The sequence below is a fragment of the Bos javanicus genome, chromosome 12 (genome assembly GCF_032452875.1).
Source record: "Bos javanicus breed banteng chromosome 12, ARS-OSU_banteng_1.0, whole genome shotgun sequence".
Lineage (NCBI taxonomy): Eukaryota > Metazoa > Chordata > Mammalia > Artiodactyla > Bovidae > Bos > Bos javanicus.
This window is the reverse complement of record NC_083879.1, coordinates 75036023-75056214: the sequence shown is the minus strand read 5'-3', so window position 1 is coordinate 75056214 and position 20192 is coordinate 75036023. Positions and strand designations below refer to the sequence as shown.

Below are 20192 nucleotides of genomic sequence, written 5' to 3'. Positions count from 1 at the left end.
ACCAGATGATGTGCTCAGGACAGCCTGAGGAATAAACACCAAGACTGGCCTTTTCAAATGGATATAGCTCTGGGAGGCGTCCTACCACCCGACAGTGTTTAGGTCCTTCCCCTCTGAAGACAGCAGTATGCCAAACTGGTTAATGGTTGTTTGAGAGCAAGAACAGGTAGAGTTCATGCAAGCATTACAGCTCTTTAATGTAAGGCCACTGAAACCAGTTCTGTGTCATTGGTATTATGCGTAAACTGATAAATCATCGAGATGTGATTTTCTCATCTCTAGCTCCTCTAAAACTTGAAAATCACCTTAACTTTCTAGTTAGCGTTCAGGTAGTATGCACCCGTCTTAACAGCGAGCATCTAGCCCCTCATTATGCCAACAGGACTGATGTTCAAAGTTTGGCTCACAAAGCCAAAGAGAAAACATTCTGAGTACACGTGGGTCGTCTGGGTGAGGAGGAGATTATATCTCAGTATAGTTTTGGAGGAAATGGAAACCCACTCCAGTATTCTTGCCTGGTGCCCTGGAAATCCTACGGACAGAGGATCCTGGCAGGCTACAGTTTATGGGGTCTCAAAGAGTTGGACATGACTTAAAGGCTGAACAAAAATAGTTTTATATATATCATGTTTGAAATTTTCAGTTTTACTAAATGCAAAAACCAAACCATCCCCCACCCCCACCCCCGCAAAACCCTGATATGACAACGAAGCTTATCCTTTGTTTCCCAATCTCTATTAAATTAACCCTGATAATGAACTTTTATTTTTAAATGAACTTTTTTTTTTTCAAGGATTATAAATCTATATAGTTTTATTAAGACAAAAAACTGACAGTGTTGATATGAAGTTTACATTTAAACAACTTTTCACAAAAACCTAACACACGCTTAAAAATTACAATGGAGTTCTAGATGCAGATCAAGATGATGTCAACAACTGATGGATCTCATGACTCAAGACAGCGTTTTGGATTTTAGTTAGTTCTTAGGATTAAAAAAATTTGTTTTGTTTTAAAGTGAACCACTACCCCAGTATGAATATTTATCTTCTCCTGAGACCAGGGCTTTTGAAATCATTCAACTCTTGAACTTGTGCTGTCAGTGACTGAACCCTGCCACCAATGGTTTCAAAGTTCAAAAACAGAGGCTCCAAGAGTTTTCCACCCTATGAGCACCGGCCCTTGTCTTTCCCTACTCACTTACCTCCTATACCACTCTCTGCCCTTCCCTAAATACTTCACCAGTGGCTTGGATGGAGAAGCTGATATTTGTAACTTCACAATAGGAAAAGAAAGGGTCTTCTTGTCAGTTTCATGAGTAGCACCTCTAAGACAGAATGATCTGCCTGTGTATACACTCCAATAAGACTTATCCTCCTCAACCAGTTTCCATCCCCCAAATGGCAGCTTTGGTAGCTTCTTATTCCTTTGTTGGGAACAGCATTAAGCTCAGGCAGGGAATACCTTGGCTTCTAAGTGTCAGGCATTCACAGCTTTTAAACAGTCTCTCACAGTCCTCATTTAGGTTGCCAATGGCATTTTTTGAAAGGATACAATATTCTGGACACAGAACCCAATCATCATTAGTTGTTCTTTCCTTTGTTTCACCGTTTCCCCAAATTTTAACAAAAATGATCCTAACCCATCTCCCTTCTTTCCCACCCCACCCCACCCACCCCAAATAATACACCAGTAATAGCCAAAAACTACACACATGCTACGCTGTAAAAATGCAGAGTTAACACTATCAGGAAGAAGGCTGTGTGGGTTGTGGAGATGCTCTTTGAAGATCTACAGTACCTCTTGCTCTCCCACATCCCATTCTGCGTTCTGTCCTTCATAGAAGGCCCTTTGCTTTTTTTTAAAGCAAAGTTCAGAACGGGTTGCCTTGAAACACTGACCCTCCTTCCCCTCCACCGGGATGGGTGTGCAAACTGTACAGCATGGAACGGCTTTGAAGCCCTTGGGCTGCTGTAGGGCACAGAAACTATACTGGCTCTTCAAAGGACATCTTTTCAAGCCACCTTTATGGTGTCAAGACAAGGAGAACTCCTTCTTTCCCCACTTGAAACCCACAGTCAGATGTGACAGGGGCTGGTATTCAAGAAAGTTAATTCTTATCATCTTTTTTGTCATCATCCTCTGAGGGGTAAGAATGCCACGTCAGCCTTTCCTCATAGAAGGATATGACAACCTGCGGGCACTTGACATTGGCTTCCTTGGCAGGGACCAGATCAGCCTCATCAGAGTTCTTCCATTTCATTAGGAACATGAGTTCTCCACTGGAGTCCGTAGCTCCAATAATCCTCTCTGGTTCCAAACCCCGGGCAAAGCCTCGTGGCTTTTCTGACTCTTCTTTCTTCTTCTTTGGTTTGCTCTCCTCCCCCTTATCTTCCGAATCAGAATCAGCTTTGCGTTTGCCTCCCTCTGATTTATCTGTCTCGTGTGCTGTTTTCTGTGACTGCAGAAACTCAGCAATGAGGTCAGGGCAATCCAGGTTCTCTTCTGGTTCCCATGTGTTATCCTCATCTGAGAACCCCTTCCACTTTAGGAGATACTCCACTTTGCCCTTTACCACTCGACGGTCTAGAACTTTTTCCACCACATATTCTTCTTCCTCTTCTTCTAGCACCTCCTCCACTTTCTTCTTGTTTTGTTTTTTCCCCATAGTGCCCGCCAGCTTTCTGGTATAAAGGATGACGCTGCTCAGAGCAGCGCCCACAAGCCCGAGAGGAATAGGTGTCGCGCTACTGGCGGGTCTTGTCCGGCCGGCCGGGGGAGTGGCGACCAGAAAAGCAACAAGCCGGGTGACCACTGTCGAGCCCCCTCACTGAAGCGGCGTACCGCAGGCCCCTGCCAACGGCCCTCCCCTCAGACGAACCTTAAATGAACTTTTATCTTTAGTTTATCTTCCAGCTATCTTCCCTGGGTACTAGCTAACCTACTCTGTTTTCTCTCAATTATCCATAAATCAGTTTGCCTTTTTAATGCTTTCTAAGACCACAATTCTGCTCAAACCATTCAACAACCAAATACAAACAGCAAGTTTTAAGATTTCATTTCCAGGGAGGATTAAGATGTACTAAATAAAGCAAATACACAATTGTTGACATTAGACTTAGAGAAATTTTTGAGTCAGAATGCATCTTTAGAAAAGGTGAAATAGTTGAGGGGGATTAAGAAGCACAGACTTCCAGTTACAAAATATGATTCAGAGGTATGAAATATATAGTATAGAGCTGTCCAGGGGAATAGCATAGTAATGATGTAAAGTCTTTGTATGATGACACATGGTAACAGGACTTATCACGGTGATCATTTTGCAATGTGTAGAAATACCCGATCACTGTGTTGTGCACCAGAATGTAAAGTCTTTGTATGATGACACATGGAAACAGGACTTATCACGGTGATCACTTTGCGATGTGTAGAAATATCCAATCACTATGTTGTACACCAGGAACCACATAGCACTGTAGGCCAGTCATGCTTCAAAAACAAAAACAGAAAAACAAACTCACAGAAAAAGAGAACAGACTTGTGGTTACCAGAGGCAGGGGTGTATGGAGGTTGAGGGAGGAACTGGATGAAGGAGTCAAAATGCACAGATTTCCAGTTCTAAGTATATAAGTTCTAAGGATATAACGTACAATGTGATTAAATATAATTAACACTGCTGTATGTTATCAATGAAAGCTGTTAAGAGAGTAAATCCTAAGAGTCTCATCACAAGGAAAAAAAATCTTTTTTTCCTATTTCTTTAATGTTGCATCTGTATGAGATGATTAATGTTCACTGAACCTCCTGTGATAATCATTTCATGATGTACATGAGTCAAATCATTATGCCGTACACTTTAAACTTACATAGTGCTGTAGGTGAGCAACAGCTGGATAAAATACGAAGGGGGAAAACAAGTTGTACCCCCCAAAAGCTTCCTTAGAAAAAGTGGTCTAGTAAAAGCAATGTCTTTGGTGGAATAATACTTTAAAACTTAGACATAAAACTGTTCCAAAAAAAAAAAAAAAATGTATTCTGTCTCTCTCTCCATATATAATAAACTCAACACTGTCAAACATATATTCATTTGTAGTACATGTTGACACACCAGATGGACGAAGATAGAATCTTGTACTTATTCTGCATAACGCCCAGGGCAATGTTATGCAAATAAAATGCTTTAAACCATAGTATTTGATGTTGACAGTGATGACTTTTATGCAAAGACAAGACTTCTAGAATCAATTTATTAAAAACCTCTGTCAACATATTTCCCTCCATTGCCCCCTCCTTCTCTCTCTTTATATATATACACACACACATATATACAGATGTAGTTATATGTAACTAGCCATAAACACTATTAAAATTATTTCTAACCTATGCACAGTTTTGGCTTTCACACAAGGTCTATTACCATTGTCAACTTTTTAAAAAAGAAATATTATTTAACAAATACTTTTTATATGTCTGATTACTTCCTATGAAGTATTTTTACATTTTACATACATGTACTAAAAACAATGGAGGAGGAAATGGCAACCCACTCCAGTGTTCTTGCCTGAAGAATTCCATGGACAGAGGAGCCTGGCAGGCTACAGTCCATGGGGTCGCAAAGAGTCGGACACGACTGAGTGACAAACACACACAGACAAATCACAATTCTTTGTGAGTCCAAAATCATACTGTCACCACTTATAGGCAAGAGAGTCTTGTGGAAGACAAACACACAAAGCACTCAGGCCGACAAGGTCTGTAACACACACCGGATAAGCACTCCAGACACGGAGGAGAAAGCAGTGGAGAAATGGAAATGCAATGCTAGATCGTGCTGTGTGCTAAGTCGCTTCAGTTGTGTCCGACTCTTTGCAACCCCATGGACTGTAGCCCGCCAGGCTCCTCTGTCCATGGGATTCTCCAGGCAAGAATACTGGAGTGGGTTGCCATTTCCTTCTCCAGGGGATCTTCCTGACCCAGGGGTTGAACCTGTGTCTCCTGTAGTTCCTGCACTGCAGGCAGATTCTTTATCTCTGAGCCACCAGGGAAGCCCACGGAGGAGAAAGCAATGGAAAAATGGAAATGCAATACTAGATTAGCTATATAATTTATCTACATAGAGGAAGGCAACTGAGTCTAATGCCTAAGAAATCATATGGCAGTACACTGATTTTATAAAGTTGGAAAACACTTGGGTCTCACTTCTATTTCTTTGATCTTTGGTGAAATGTTATTATTGATATTTTAGGGTTACTATGCAAAGAATTCTATAGGAAATCAGTCCTGAATACTCAAAGGAAGGACCGAAAAGCTCCAATACTTTGGCCCTGATGTGAAGAACTGACTCAATGGAAAAGACCATGATGCTGGGAAAGATTGAAGGCGGGAGGAGAAGGAGACGACAGAGGATGAGATGATGGTTAGATGGCCTCACTGACTCGATGGATGTGAGTTTGAGCAAGCCCTGGGAGTTGGTGATGGACAGGGAAGCCTGGCGTGCTACAGTCCATGGGGTCGCAAAGAGTCAGACGTGACTGAGGAACTGAATCGAAGCAAAGAAAGTTTACATTCATTACCTCATCAGTTTTTTATTATACCTATATTCCAGATGAGGAAGTTGAGATGCAGAGAATGCTAACTTGCTCCTCATAACATAACTAGTAAGTACTGAAGCTCAGCTTTAATCAGATTAACCCTTATGGTCTTCATAGGTAAAATCAGATCATTACGTACGATAAAATTAAAAACTGAATAATTAGAACAACTACAATAAACACAGTATATTTGTTATGTTCATTGGAAACCTAAGAACACATGTATTTAGAATTAAGAACAAAATAAAAATTTCCACCCAAAATGCGAGAAAAACACTCTAAGGCTTCATTTGCAGAAAGATGTAAAGACATCTGGTAAGAAGAAAATATTAAGATGTACTGAATTATTAATAGGATGTAGGATTTCCACATTTGAATTATTAATTTTTAAGGGCTGCTCCAAGAAAAACATGAAAAACAGCACTCCTAAGTGTTTTAAGTAAAGGTTTATAATGTTTCTCTGGGGTAATTTTACTAAGTGATTTTAAGATAGCTATAATTACGGTCATCTTCATCTATTTTTACTGTCTTAAAGGCAGAGCTGAATCAATATCATCTTGGAGAGATGCAGCAAGCCTCTTATAGAGATCAGTCTCCCCAGTAACCTGTTGTGGTAATGAACAAGCATTCCGGTCGGAATCCTCCTGCAACGTCCCGTTCTCTGTTCTACCCTGCACAGGGCCGGAGCTATCCTGCCTTATCAGGATGAACAAAACTACATGAGAAACAAGTCCTCATAATTGTAATCTGCCCAACAAACAGTAATAAATGCTTCCTCAAAAGATACACTTTCTGTATCTTTTTGGTCCTTGACTGAATAGTTTCTTTTTCCGTAACAGAGGCTGCATTTACTAGCTCAAGTTGGGAAATTTACTTCACTTTTAGAGCATTTATACAGCATTGCTGGAAAACGGAAAAGTGGGAAGAGAAGATAAAAGTTGTTTCAAACTATGAAAGATAGTTCCATTTATTTTTCTCAGAGAAAAATGTTCCATAATAGCAGTTTTCAAATTGTGTGTGATGAGATCAATTTAGTGGATCAAGAGGAATACTTATAAACAACGGAGTAAGAAAAGAATAATACAGAAACTATAATAATAGCAACACAGCAAGTGTAACTCTTGTTTCATGAAATTTTGGTTTCAGTTATACGTATTTATATCTGTATGTGCATTGTAAAATGTATTTCTGAGAGCCATGATTTAAGAAAATGTAAAAGCCCCTCACTGCTGGCTGAATACAAAGAAGTAGATAGCTTCTTAAAAAATATTCTTTTTGACAGATAATAACAATTTAAAAAAATAAGACATTGATGAGAGAAAATGAAGGAAAATCTAATATTGTTCTGTACTCAAGACCTAGAAGATTATTGTTAAAATGTCCATAGTACCCAAAGCAGTCTACAGATTCAATTCAATCTCTTTCAAAACTCCAATGGCATTTTCCACATAAATATAATAAACAATTCTAAAATTGTATAGAATTACAAAAGACCTCAAATAGCCAAAGGAATCTTGAGAAAGAAGATCTAAGCAGCAGCCATCACACTTCCTGATTCCAAACTATATTACAAAGCTACAGAAATCAAAACAGTATGGTACCAACATAAAAACAGACATATGTTAATATATCAGTGGAACAGACTAAAGAATGCCCTTACATATACGATCAACTACTTCACAACAAAGCAGCCAAGAATATACAATGGGAACGAATAGCTTCTTTAGGAACTGGTGCTGGGAAAATTGGACAGCTGCATGTAGGAGAATAGAACTGGAGTATTATCTTGCACCACAAACAAAAATCAACTCAAAATGGATTTAAAGATTTAAACACAAAACCTAAAACCATAAAACTCCTAAAAGAAAACATAGGGTGGTAAGCTGTTTGACAGTGGTCTTGGTAATAAGTTTTTGGATTTGACATAAAAAGCAAAGGCAACAAAACAAACAAAAAAGAGGGGGACTACATCAAACTAAAAAGCTTCTGCAGAGCAAATGAAACCATCAACCAAATGAAAAGGCAATCTATAGAATGGAAGAAAACATTTACAAATCATATACCTTACAAGGGGTTAATACCCAAAATATAAGAGGGACTCATACAACTCAATAGAAAAAAATAATCCAATTAAAAAATGGGAAGAGGATCTGAACAGACATTTTTCCGAAGGAGACATCAGATGACCAACAAGTACATGTAAAGGTGCTCAACACTGCTAATCAGGCAAGGACATATCAAAGTCACAATGAGATTATCACCTGTTAGAGTGACCACCACTCAGAACACAAAAAACAAGTGTTGTTGAGAATGTGGAGAAGACAGAACCCCTGTGTACAGTGGGCAGGGATGGGAATTGGCACGGCCACCATAGAGAACAGTACGGAAGTTCCTCAAAAAATTAAAAAAAAAAAAAAGAACTATCATATGATCTAGGGATGCCACATTTGGACATTTACATGTGAAGAAAACAAAATCACTATTTCAGAGAGATACATGCACCCTCAAGTTCACTGCCACATCATTTACAAGAGCCAAGACATGGAGACAACCTAAGCATCCACTGTTGGACGGGCTGATAGAGAAAATGCGGCATATACGCAAAACAGCACATTACTAAACCATAAGGAAAAAAAAAGGAAATCCTGCCATTTGAGACAATATGGGATAGAACTTAAGGGTATTCTGCGAAGTGAAATAAGTCAGGCAGAGAAAGACAGATACTGTATAATTTCACTTACATAGAGAATCTTAAAAGAAACAAATAAACCACAAAACTGAACTCAAAGATACAGAGAACAGAGGGAGGGTGGTAAATGGGCGAAGGTGGTTAAAAAATAAAAGGTATACACTACCAGTTATAAAATAACTAATAAGTAAGCCCTGGGCAGTAGGGTACAGCATGGCAATAATACTGTATTGGATATTTGAAAGCTGCTAAGGGAGTACACCATGAAAGTTGTCAGCACACACACAAATTCTACCTATGTGCGGTGACAGATGTTAACTAAACTTACTGTGGTGATTGTTTTGCAGTATATACGTATATTAAATCTTTACGTTTTATAAGAAATAACTTCTAAATATTTTAAGTTAAAGCTTTACAATGTTTTTGTCCTGGGTAATTTTACTGAATGAAAAAACCCTACCACTATTACAATGTATATATGTCAATTATCTCAGTAAGAATAAACTTTAAAAAACCCACAAAATCATTAATCAGCATACTTCCCCATAAAATACCAATCTGATTCGTTTTCAAAACAAAAAACAAAACCAAACCAACAATCTATCCAATGTGACCAGTGAATACATTTTAGCATTTTGATTTAAAGAATGTGTAATTTACAAGTATACTTTATTTACATGCTGCAATCTGTTTTAAATAGCTTATTCGGACAGAGTTCAGCAACGTATGATAAGTTCATTTCCAACATTAAGTAATGAAATACATCAAACTGCAAAGAATTCCAATGCTGTTCTGTTACTAGATCTCCCAAACCATGTCTGCAATATAATATGCTGCTGACATTTGATTCAGATAACCAATAACCTTATTCTGACTCACATGCTGAAAAAAAAAATCTTATTTCCTAGCGGTGACCTTTAAACTGAAATTTATTAAAAATCAGGCTAATATAGGTGTCTGTTTTTTTATTAGAGTTTTCCTACAAGAATAAAAGGTGAAGTAGTTGAAATATTAGGTCAGACGTTTCAAAAGAGGTTTCAATCTTTTAGAAGCATCATTTAAACAGTATTTAGTACTGTGTGTGTGTGTGTGTGCGTGTGTGAGTTGCTCAATCATATCTGACTCTTTTCCACCCCATGGACTGTAGCCCACCAGGCTCCTCTGTCCATGGAATTCTCTAGGCAAGAATACTGGAGTGGGGTGCCATGCCCTCCTCCACGGAATCTTTCAACCCAGGGACTGAAGGCAGGTGTCCCGCACTGCAGGCAGATTCCTTACCATCTGAACCACCAGGGAAGCCCATTCAGTAGTATACACCATGTAGAAATCTTGGAAGGTTTAATCTTTAAGGTTATCAAAATATGTGTTTTAATATATTTTGATAACCTTAAATCTTATCAATATATTTTACTTGTATTCTTTACTGAAATGCAGATGTCTAAAATCGCAGCATTTCATTATTGATATCATTGTACTAAAACGCTAGATCTGGTATACCATAAAAGTGTGTTTAAGAAATTTTTCTGTCAGGCTGAGAATGATTTTTAATTTAATGAACCACAGCTGTCAAAGGGCTTCCCTGATATAGCTCAGTTGGTAAAGAACTGGCCTGCAATGCAGGAGAGACCCTGGCTCGATTCCTGGGTCAGGAAGATCTGCTGGAGAAGGGATAGGCTACCCCCTCCAGTTTTCTTGGGCTTCCCTTGCGGTTCAGCTGGTAAAGAATTCGCCTGCAATGCAGAAGACCTGGGTTTGATCCCTGGGTTGGGAAGATCCCCTGGAGAAGGGAAAGGCTACCCACTCCAGTATTCTGGCCTGGAGAATCCCATGGACTGTATAGGCCATGGGGTTGCAAAGAGTCGGACACAACTGAGCAACTTTCACTTTCACAACTGTCCGAGTTACAACTCAAAAGGCAAACATATACATGGTAGGTTTCTGTACACCATTAATATTTCATAATACATTTCCTAGAGAAATCCACTCTCTTCATTTTTACTTCTGCAATTATTCAGTCTCCAACAGTTTTATCTTGGGTTAAAGTCTACTCAAATTCAAACTCAAATTTCTCCCCACAAATGTGGGGTACATAGAATTCCTTTTATACTATAGGCCAGAAAAACATAAGTACATGAGGAAACAGTAGGTAAGAACAGATGGAGAGAAAGGGGGAAGCCCAAACAGAGCCAGAGGAAACCCTAGAATGGGAGCCACACTTCTTTCCCCAGGGGTTCAGGTTCTAAAGACGATGGCTGAGAGAGAAACCATAGAAAGTAAAAATTATCCTTGGGAAAAAAACCTCCTTAAGTGTGGTATACCTAGTGTTATGTAAAGATCACTGCTTAGAAATATGTATAAATATCTAATGTGCCATATATAATTTCTGAAAAGATGCCATACAATTAGACCACTTAAGTGTAGTGTTACTGGAAAACTTAAAAAGATTCCAACTGTGTTGGCTTTTCCTGTTGGTTTCGTCATCTAGACATATTTTATTAGTTCCTACTCCTTAACGTTTATCAATTATTGACTTTTTCCTAAAGGAGAGTTAGAAGGTCAGTGTCCTCTACCTGCCTGAATACTCCTCATTTCAGTGGCCAAAGTGCCTTTCGAATCATCCATTTGTTCCATTTGCCAGAGGATTTATCCATTTGGGGAGGGCTTATATCTTTTGTCTGTGTGCAGTGGCATGGCTGGCTGGCTAAATTCTTTTTGCCCTCTCTACCTTTAAAAAGAAACTGTAATGATTCCCCTGATTAGAGATTTTATTGATACAATGATTACAAAACCTTAACTAGATTAAGATTTGCAAGTCACATGCTGCTGATTCTTTAAGATTCATAGCAAACTACTTTTTCCCTTATCGTGCTAACTAGACAGAGGTATTCCCAGAAAGCTGAGCTGGAGGGACATCATCTACAAAGTGAACTCAAAAAATTCTAATACTGGGATGGTAAAAAGAACCTGACTCTACTGTAATTTACTCTAATTTTACATTGCAGTGAAACCAAGTTCCCCTTTTAGGGGAAAAAAAAACTCTGGGCTGTAAAAAGATGACTCATAGTTATTAGGCTCTGTACCTTGGAGGAGCTCTCAATTACAATTTTGGTTTTCAGAGGGATCAAACTGGGCAAGGTAGTGTTTGGGGAAGAAGGAGTTGGTGGCAGACTCCAGATATCATTTATTGGGACAAACAGCACTGGATGTATTTCCTGGTTTTAGCTCTATGCGCCAAATTACTGTGGGTCAAGATCTATGCTTTAGCAATTGGCAATCCATCTCTACCTTAGAGCAGGCTTTTTGGCAACTTGTGGTGAAAAGAAAAAGGGCAAACAACCAGCTGGTCACTTAAAAGTGATCGCTCAAATGATAGAGAAATATAAATAAGAATAGTAAAAAAAAAAAAAAAAGTCACTCACTCACTTGGGTAGTACACATTAACCACCCCTTTCCCCAGTCTTTTTCCCAGTCTTAAAACATGCCATTTCTTCTAACATGATGAAGTCTCCTCTAGGTAACTTGCAATTCTCAAGTTCTATCCTTGGCCATGTACATTTTATTTTCTATTACTGGCCACCCATTTCTGTCTCTCTATCCTCTATCCAGAAGGTTTTGTCTACTCTCCAAATCTGAATTGTGAAGATGATCTCGAGTCTCTGTATTTATTCATACATAACTGATCTTTCAGGCTTTATTCCAATATCCTAATTGCTTATTAGGTGCATCTATCTGGATGATCACCGGCTCAAAAGGTGAAAACATCTCCCGCAGCTATTTCTCCCTAATCCTATTCGCTCATGTTCAGAATGTCAAGGTTACTTTTGACCTTTCCCTCGTTTCTCCCACTAAGTTTGATTAATTCACATTGTTTGCATCCATTCTTTCCTTTCTGTTCTGACAGACACTGTGTTAACTCAGAATCTGTGTGAGATTCTGACAGTATCTTACAACTCTTCCTTCTGACTCTGGTCTATTATCACTAAGCCATCTATCATATCATCACCATATTACCATTTCAGCAAGAATTTTGATCATGCTCCTTGACTACAAGATCAAGTCCGAAAGTCTTTAACCTTCTGTAATTCAGCTTTGCATATTAATATTTAGCCTTACCTCCTCTCACACTTTATATAAATTCCTGGTTTAGCTAATCTGGTCTATTTAACAGTCAACAAAGAGGAACTAAAAAGCCTCTTGATGAAGGTGAAGGAGGAGAGGGAAAAGATGTCTTAAAACCCAACATTCAAAAAACTAAGATCATGGCATCTGGTCCCATCACTTGATGGCAAATAGATGGGGAAAAATGGAAAGAGAGACAGACTTTATTTTCTTGGGCTCCAAAATCACTGTGGACTGTGACCACAGCCATGAAACCAAAACATGCTTGTTCCTTGGAAGGAAAGCTATGACAAACCTAGATGCCATATTAAAAACCAGAGATATTACTTTATCAATAAAGGTCCATCTAGTCAAAGCTATGGTTTTTCCAGTAGACATGTATGGATGTGAGAGCTGGACTATAAAGAAGGCTGAGCGCCTAAAAATTGATGCTTTTGAACTGTGGTGCTGGAGAAGACTCTTGAGAGTCCCTTGGACAGCAAGGATATCAAACCAGCCAATCCTAAAGGAGATCAGTCCTGAATATTCATTGGAAGGACTGATGCTGAAGCTGAAGCTCCAATACTTTGGCCACCTGATGCGAAGAGCTGACTCACTGGAAAAGACCCTGATGCTGGGAAAGACTGAAGGCAGAAGAAGGGGATGACAGAAGATGGGATGGTTGGATGGCATTGCCGATTCAACGGACATGAGTTTGAGCAAACTGTGGGAGATGGTGAAGGACAGAGAAGCCTGGCATGCTGCAGTCCGTGGGGTCGCAAAGAGTCGGACACGACTGAGTACCTGCAAAACCCCCTATGCATTTCCCATGCTGTGTTCTCCATCTGGACAACGTCACGTTTCTAATTCGTTAAGGTTCTTATTAAACTATCTCTTTTCCGGTTGCCCTAAGCAGACACAAGTATTCTCCTAGAATGTTAAGAGTTGAAGGGACTACAAAATGGGCTTTAAAGAATCATTTCCTCTATCTATAAAATTCAAATGCTTTGGGAAACTGAGGCCACTAGAGTAATTCTTTCTTTGAACACTGAATTTTTTCAACATATTTTTCTTGATTGTTTCCTAAGTGCCAGGAGCTGTGCTAGCCACATGGGATTAGAGTTTAATAAGAAAGACTGATTGTACTTAAATATCACCCAAATATTTAAATTCTGATAAGCACTATAAGCAGAGGGGAAGCACAGGGTGCCACTGATGTCTGAAATACGCGTGGTTGAGGGAAGGGGAGAGGCATGAAGTCAGTATAGTGTGGGAAGACAGGAAGGAGGAAATTCAATTTGGGAAGATGAGGAAGGCTTCCCTGAGGAGGAAATCTTTTAATTGAGTGTTAGTCACTCAATCATATCCGACTCTTTGCTACCCCACGGACTGTAGTCATAGGTTCCAGGTTCCTCTGTCTTTGAAATTCTCCAGGCAAAAATATTGGAGTGCGTAGCCATTTCCTCCTCCAGGGGATCTTCCTAACCCAGGGATGGAACCCGGGTCTCCTGCATTGCAGGCAGATTCTTTACTGTCTGAGCCACCAGGAGGTGCAGATTCGATCCGTGGGTCGGGAAGATCTCATGGAGAATGAAATGGCAACCCACTCCAGTATTTTTGCCTGGGAAATCCCACAGACAGCGGGGCCTGGCAGGCTACAGTCCATAGGGTTGCAAAGAGTTGGATATGACTCCGCGACTAAAAAACTACAACCACCAAGAGGAGGATTTAACTCTGCAAAACGCAGGTGATTTCTACATGTAGAAGGAATGCCCAGAAGATAGGCAATTTTGCGGAACTAAAAGGAACTAAAAGGTCTGGGTGCTCAAATGCAAGGGACGAGGAAGGTTGCCAGAGGTGAAGCTGGAAAGGCCAGGAGGGATAAGAGCATGCTAAGCCTGGTCATGGTGAGGATTTCTGGGCTTTATCCTAAGACAGGCCTTGGACAGCATGTTCCAAGATACTTCACGTCAGGACCACAGCTTACCCTGGGAGGAATGGGACAAGCACCCATGACATTAGAAAGAATTCGAGTTTTATTTCAACTGAAATATATTCTATATCCCCGCCACTCTTCCCTATGTGTTTGATCTCATCCAAAGTCAATTTCAAAAAAAGAAAGCATGGGAATTTATAAAAACCACCACTTAGTCGGCCCGCTAGGCTTGGATAGGAACTTGCGTATGTACTTTCCAAATGTCCTGTGCTTTTCCAAAGCTGCTTTATGCCACTTCGCGTTTACAAAAGACCTCTGTTAGTACCCGTTTTTGATAACCAAAAAAAATCAGGTGATTTTTGCTTTTAAAAGTGAAAAGTGAAAATGGCGTTCAGCATTTGGTTTGATGTGAGCAGCTGAGAAGTAGCACTACCCTATCAAGGAGAGAGGCACCCCAGGCTCCCTCCCCAGGAACCACGCTCAGCATCTCAGCATCAAGCTGCCACAGCTCTGAACTGTGTCTGTGCACGTCTGAGCTTCACCTAGATTTTTTTGTGTGTATCTGTAAGCACAATGTGTCCTAAGGTAACCACTTCTTCACTTTATGCCATTGTGGCTTAGGAAAGGTTTCATAGGAATGCTCTCCTTTCAGATGGGGCGTGGGAAATCTGTGTATGAATATCCATGAACCTAGGAACCTATGACTACTTTTTTTCCAGTAGTCATGTATGGATGTGAGAGTTGGACTATAAAGAAAGCTGAGCACTGAAGAATTGATGCTTTTGAACTGTGGTATTAGAGAAGACTCTTGAGAGTCCCTTGGACTGCAAGGAGATCCAACCAGTCCATCCTAAAGGAAATCAGTACTGAATATTCATTAAAGGACTGATGCTGAAGCTGAAACTCCAATACTTTGGCCACCTGATGAAAAGAACTGACTCACTGGAAAAGACCCTGATGCAGGGAAAGATTGAAGGCAAGAGAAGGGGACAACAGAGGATGAGATGGTTGGATGGCATCACTGACGCAATGGATATGAGTTTGAGTAGCCTCCAGGAGTTGGTGATGGACAAGGAAGCCTGGTGTGCTGCAGTCCATGGGGTCTCAAAGAGTTGGACACAACTTAGCGACTAAACTGAACTGATAGACACTTAAGGGAGTGGGGGCCTCTTTTATATTTTCTAGAAGCAACACTCCATACAAGAACAATCTAGCGACACGCTCCATTTCACTGTTGCCCACGCACAGATGCTACAGTAAAAGTTACATGTTCATTCTGTGGCCTTTTCCTGCAAGATCCTTAATAAGAGAAAATATATATATATATTTTTTTCTTGTCCATAAGCCTGTTAAATAAGGCTAAGAGAGAAATAAGAGAAAATATTTTAAAAGAATACCAACAAAATTTTTCCAAGGATTGTTTTCATCACGATTGCCTTTTTAGTATCACCTTGGGCTTCCCTGGTGGCTCAGATGGTAAAGAATCTGGCTGCAATGGCAGGAGACCCAGGTTCAATCCCTGGGTCAGGTTGATTCCCCTGGAGAAGGGAATGGCTCCCCACTCCAGTATTCTTGTCTGGGAGATCCCATGGACAGAGGAGCCTGGGGGGCTACAATCTATGGGGACGCAGAGTCAGACATGACTGATTGACTAACACTTTACTAGTCTACACTAGGTAATGAATTTCAAAATGCAGCCACAAATTTATTTCCTCTAAAATAACACTTAAGCAGACAAGGAAACAAAGTTAAATAACAGCTGGCATTTTAATGTTCAAGGTATTGTGCTGGACACCTTAAAATGCATTACCTCATTTAATACTAACAAAGACTCTGAGAGGTACATGTGCGTGCGTGTGTTAGTCACTCAGTCGTGTCCAACTCTTTGCGACCCCATGGACTGTAGCCTACCAGGCTCCTCTGTCCATGGGATTCTCCAGGCAGAAATACTCGAGTGGGTTGCCATTTCCTTCTCCAGGGGATATTCCTGACCCAGGGATTGAACCTGGGTCTCCAGCACTGCAGGCAGATTCTTTGAGAGGTGCGTGCCACACTGTTAATTCACAACATGGAAGCTGGAGCTTAGAGAAGCAAGCGTTTCCCCAAAATATTTACACCTTAGACCTGTACTGTCCCATATGTTAGCCTTGGAGCCACGTGTGGCTGCCGAGCAACTGACATACAGCAATAATACTGTATAAATACTGAGATGTGCAGTAAGTATAAACGGCACCCCAAGTTTTGAAAATTTAGTATGCAAAAGAAAATGATGAAAATACTTCAATTTTTGAATACTGATTAGATGTTGAAATGACAGCATTTTAGAGTGGGTTAAATAAAATTTATTATTAAAATTAATTTTACCTGCTTCACATTAAAAAAAAAATTCAGCTACTAGACATTTCAAAACTACACATGTGGCCCACAATTATATTTGAATTAAATAGTACTGCCGTAGACAAAAGGCTGCATAATTCAATTTGTCAGTAAATGCTAAGTTCAAAGGCAGCCTGGTGTAGAGGAAGAGAAGAGTATATGGATTCATGCAGATTTGGTTTAAATATCCTCTCCACCAGTGACTAGTTTTTGGCAAAAAATATCAACCCTCTCTACATTTCACTTATGTCATCAGCATTATGGTGATATTAAACATCCTTAAATGACTGTTGTATGTAATATGTACAGCAGCTAACTGGCAGAGGGGAAAGAACAACTACAAATACCTCCTACAGCAACTGCTTAAAAATTGATCCTCAAAAAGAATAGAAAATGCACTTATTTGAAAATCATACTTTATTCTTTAAGTTAAAGAATCAATACACTGAATGCCTGCTCTAGCATAATATATACTGTATTATAATATACATGAAATACACAGATCTTTCTTTCAATATTGTTTAAAATATGCTATAGGCTGGGAGGCCAGATAATGAGGTTAGGGAAAGGTAAAAAAAATATCAGGACACAGATAGGCCCAAGTGGTTCTTATGGACAATTATCTTGAGCTTATGAACTCCACGTCAGCTGATTTTTTTCTACCTTTTACATCAGGAACTGAGATGAGTGAGTAAAATGACATCAGGGCAAGTAGAGTTTTACTTTTTTCCTTCCTGGGTCATACTGCAAACAAATAAATTGGTCCAGTACACTAAGTTCAGAATAACTCATTATTGGTGATCTCAAATATACCAAAAGAAACTATAAAATCATGTGAATATACTATCCAATGACATTTTGCCCTATTCTGTCCCCTAGGCTCCTGTCAAGAAGTTTGCACTGGGCATGTGACTTTATCAATGTATGTATTATCTGTATATATGTAAATACAAAGAGTGGAGCAGGTGGGGCATTTACTTTAATGTGATATATGTATACAGCCCAAGATTGACATGTGACAATGTGTTTCATTGCCCTGTTCTATAGGGATTTTTTGTTGTTGTTATTGTTAATAGTCCCCGGGAAGTGTTAAAGATTTCAGTCACTTAAATGTAGCCTCTTAATATCATATGCTTTAACACCAAAAGTATTCCTATGTTAACTATAGCAATTAACTTTAAGAAAATGATACTGAAAAAAAAAAAGCTATTAAATTCACAGATCTTAGAACATCATCAGAGACCATAAAAATATTGACTTTATTCTAGTTTGAAATTTAATGGAAGAAGTAATATACAAAATTTTAATTTACCTATTAAAGTGCATATTCAATGAGTTAAAGGTGGGGAGGGGTGCTTCAGGAGAGGGCTTCCCCTTTGATCTCATATGTGGCATCAAAAATCTGCTTCTTGTAATGAATTTTTGAACAACCCCTGAGGGCACATGACTTGGTATTTGCTCTTTCAAAATGAGTTGATTCAACTTGGCTAAAAATGAGATTACGTCTACAGTACACTTACAACTAGCTTTCAGCCAATGTCTATTAATTTAGGGTTATAGGTAGAATTGGGTAAGAAAAACAAAATTACACTAGATCAAAATTATTAGCAATTATTAATAATAAGAATCAGACAAAACAGTAACGTGCACTTAACCAGTAATTAGAAAAATTTGCTAAAACTCGGAACTGAGACATTGCATTTCTGATTCTTGAAATTATAGGAAAAAATATAATCAATTTAAGAGAATACAAATATCATAAGCCATTTAAGCTATCAGCCATATTTTCAAAATGCACAGTTAAGAGTAAAAGAGTTCCCATCAGTAAAGTGCTTATTTGCATTAACTTTACATTAGCTGACATTTGAGTCACACCTTTGAAGAAACTTGCTTTATTTCCAGGAATGTCTCCCCCTCCCCCCTTTTCTTTCTTTTTTGTTTTTGAGAGGAATAAGGCAGCTAGACTAAAGAAAGAAAAAAAAAAGTTGTCATATTCTTTAATGTGAGTGGTATATTTGTGCTTCTATATACTAGAATATACTCATCGATTCCACTGAGCCAAGTCTTCAAATAATATGATAATCTGTCTTTCAAGTTTCATCTTAATTGCAGAGTTCATTTTTGTTAAAACGCCCTGGCACCATTCAGTCTTCTATGAAATGAGAAAGGTCTTTTTCCTTCGGACTTGACATGTTTACCACGTATGTGTGAGCAATTTTTGCTGTCAACTAACTGCAAAGGTCTTTTTGTTGTTGTTGAATCTGAAAATGTCTCCACTATACTTGCACAGCTGCCCTCTTCCCAGCAGAAACCAACCCGCCCCTCTCCCCTCTGCGAGTTTTAAACTTTCTTTGCTTTGGGGGTTCTGCACAGGCGCTACTAGTAACATCCAAGAGACAAAGAGCTGTGCTTGTGGGATGCCAAATTTGAATTGTGAAACAAAGCACTCAAATTTGAGATTCAAGAGGATGAGGATGATGCTAGTAAAAAAAAAAAAATTTTTTTATAAAACGTTATGATCCTACAGCCGTCTCCCTAGACAGCTCCTCCAGCCCACGGCCACCCGAGAGCACGCGGGAGGGAGTTCTGATCCCCGAACAGGAGGGCTGAGGGGCCCCCACCGGCGAAGCCCCCTGCCCGCGCCCCCGGCCCTCTCACCGCTTTACTCGGATGATCTGGTCCCGCATGGGCTTGATGTCCTGGAAGCTCTGCTGGTTGACGAGGCTGTAGACTAGGATGAAGCCCTGGCCGTTCTTGATGTACAGGTCCCGCATGGACGCGAACTGCTCGGTGCCCGCCGTGTCCAGGATCTCCAGCACCGACGGCGACGAGTCCACCTCGATCTCCTTGCGGTAGAAGTCCTCGATGGTGGGGTCGTATTTCTCGATGAAGGTGCCGGTCACGAACTGCACGGTCAGGGCGGATTTGCCGACCCCGCCCGAGCCCAGCACCACCACTTTGTACTCGCGCATCGTCCCTCCGCGGCCGCCGCCGCCGCCGCCGCCCGCGACATAGACCTACGCCCGCCTTGCTGCACGCCCGGACCCTGCGCCGGCGGCCGGCCCCGCCGCCTCCCGCGGCCGCCCCCACCTCACGGCCGCCGCGGCCCCCCGGGCACCGGCGGAGGCAAGCGCAGCCCTGGGCATAGGGGCCGAGCCAGGTGGCAAGGCGGCCCCGCGGGCGCCGGCAGGCACTGAAGGCGAGCGCGGAGCGGGAGCTAAGGAGCCGCCCGAGCCGCCCGAACCGCGGGCCCGCAGTGCCGCCCGCCCGGCCGCCCCGCCCCTCGCGCCTCCACGCCCAGCTCCCCGCCCGCCGCCGCCGCCGCCGCCGCCGCCGCCGCCGAGGCTGCTGCTCTTCCCGGCGGCTGAGCGCGCGCCCGAGCCCCAGCCGCAGCGCTGCCGGGGGGCGGGGCCCGGCGGCCCAGGGGGCGGGGCCCGGCGGCGCAGCCCCCGCCCCTGCGCCCCTGTCGCCTAGGTGACCAGCCGCGCGCGCGCTCCCGGGA

The 20192-nt window shown here is 41.0% G+C and overlaps 2 protein-coding genes across 2 annotated transcripts in view; both read right to left on the bottom strand.

The window, feature by feature from the left end:
- Nucleotides 1-19943, bottom strand: part of RAP2A (RAP2A, member of RAS oncogene family) — a 43736-nt gene extending 23793 nt beyond the window's left edge. The window contains exon 1 of the mRNA XM_061435247.1: nucleotides 19349-19943. Coding sequence (XP_061291231.1) covers nucleotides 19349-19662 — 314 coding nt within the window. The 5' untranslated portion in view covers nucleotides 19663-19943. The remainder of the gene's footprint in view (nucleotides 1-19348) is intronic.
- Nucleotides 796-2885, bottom strand: LOC133258547 (chromobox protein homolog 1). The gene has a single exon (XM_061435246.1). The coding sequence runs from the start codon at nucleotides 2666-2668 to the stop codon at nucleotides 2111-2113; it is 558 nt and encodes a 185-aa protein (XP_061291230.1). The 5' UTR covers nucleotides 2669-2885; the 3' UTR covers nucleotides 796-2110.
- Nucleotides 19944-20192: the final 249 nt, after the last annotated feature.

What these genes read in the sequence shown, in the direction of transcription:
- LOC133258547 (XM_061435246.1), bottom strand. Translation starts at nt 2,668, where the DNA reads ATGGGGAAAAAACAAAACAAGAAGAAAGTGGAGGAGGTGCTAGAAGAA.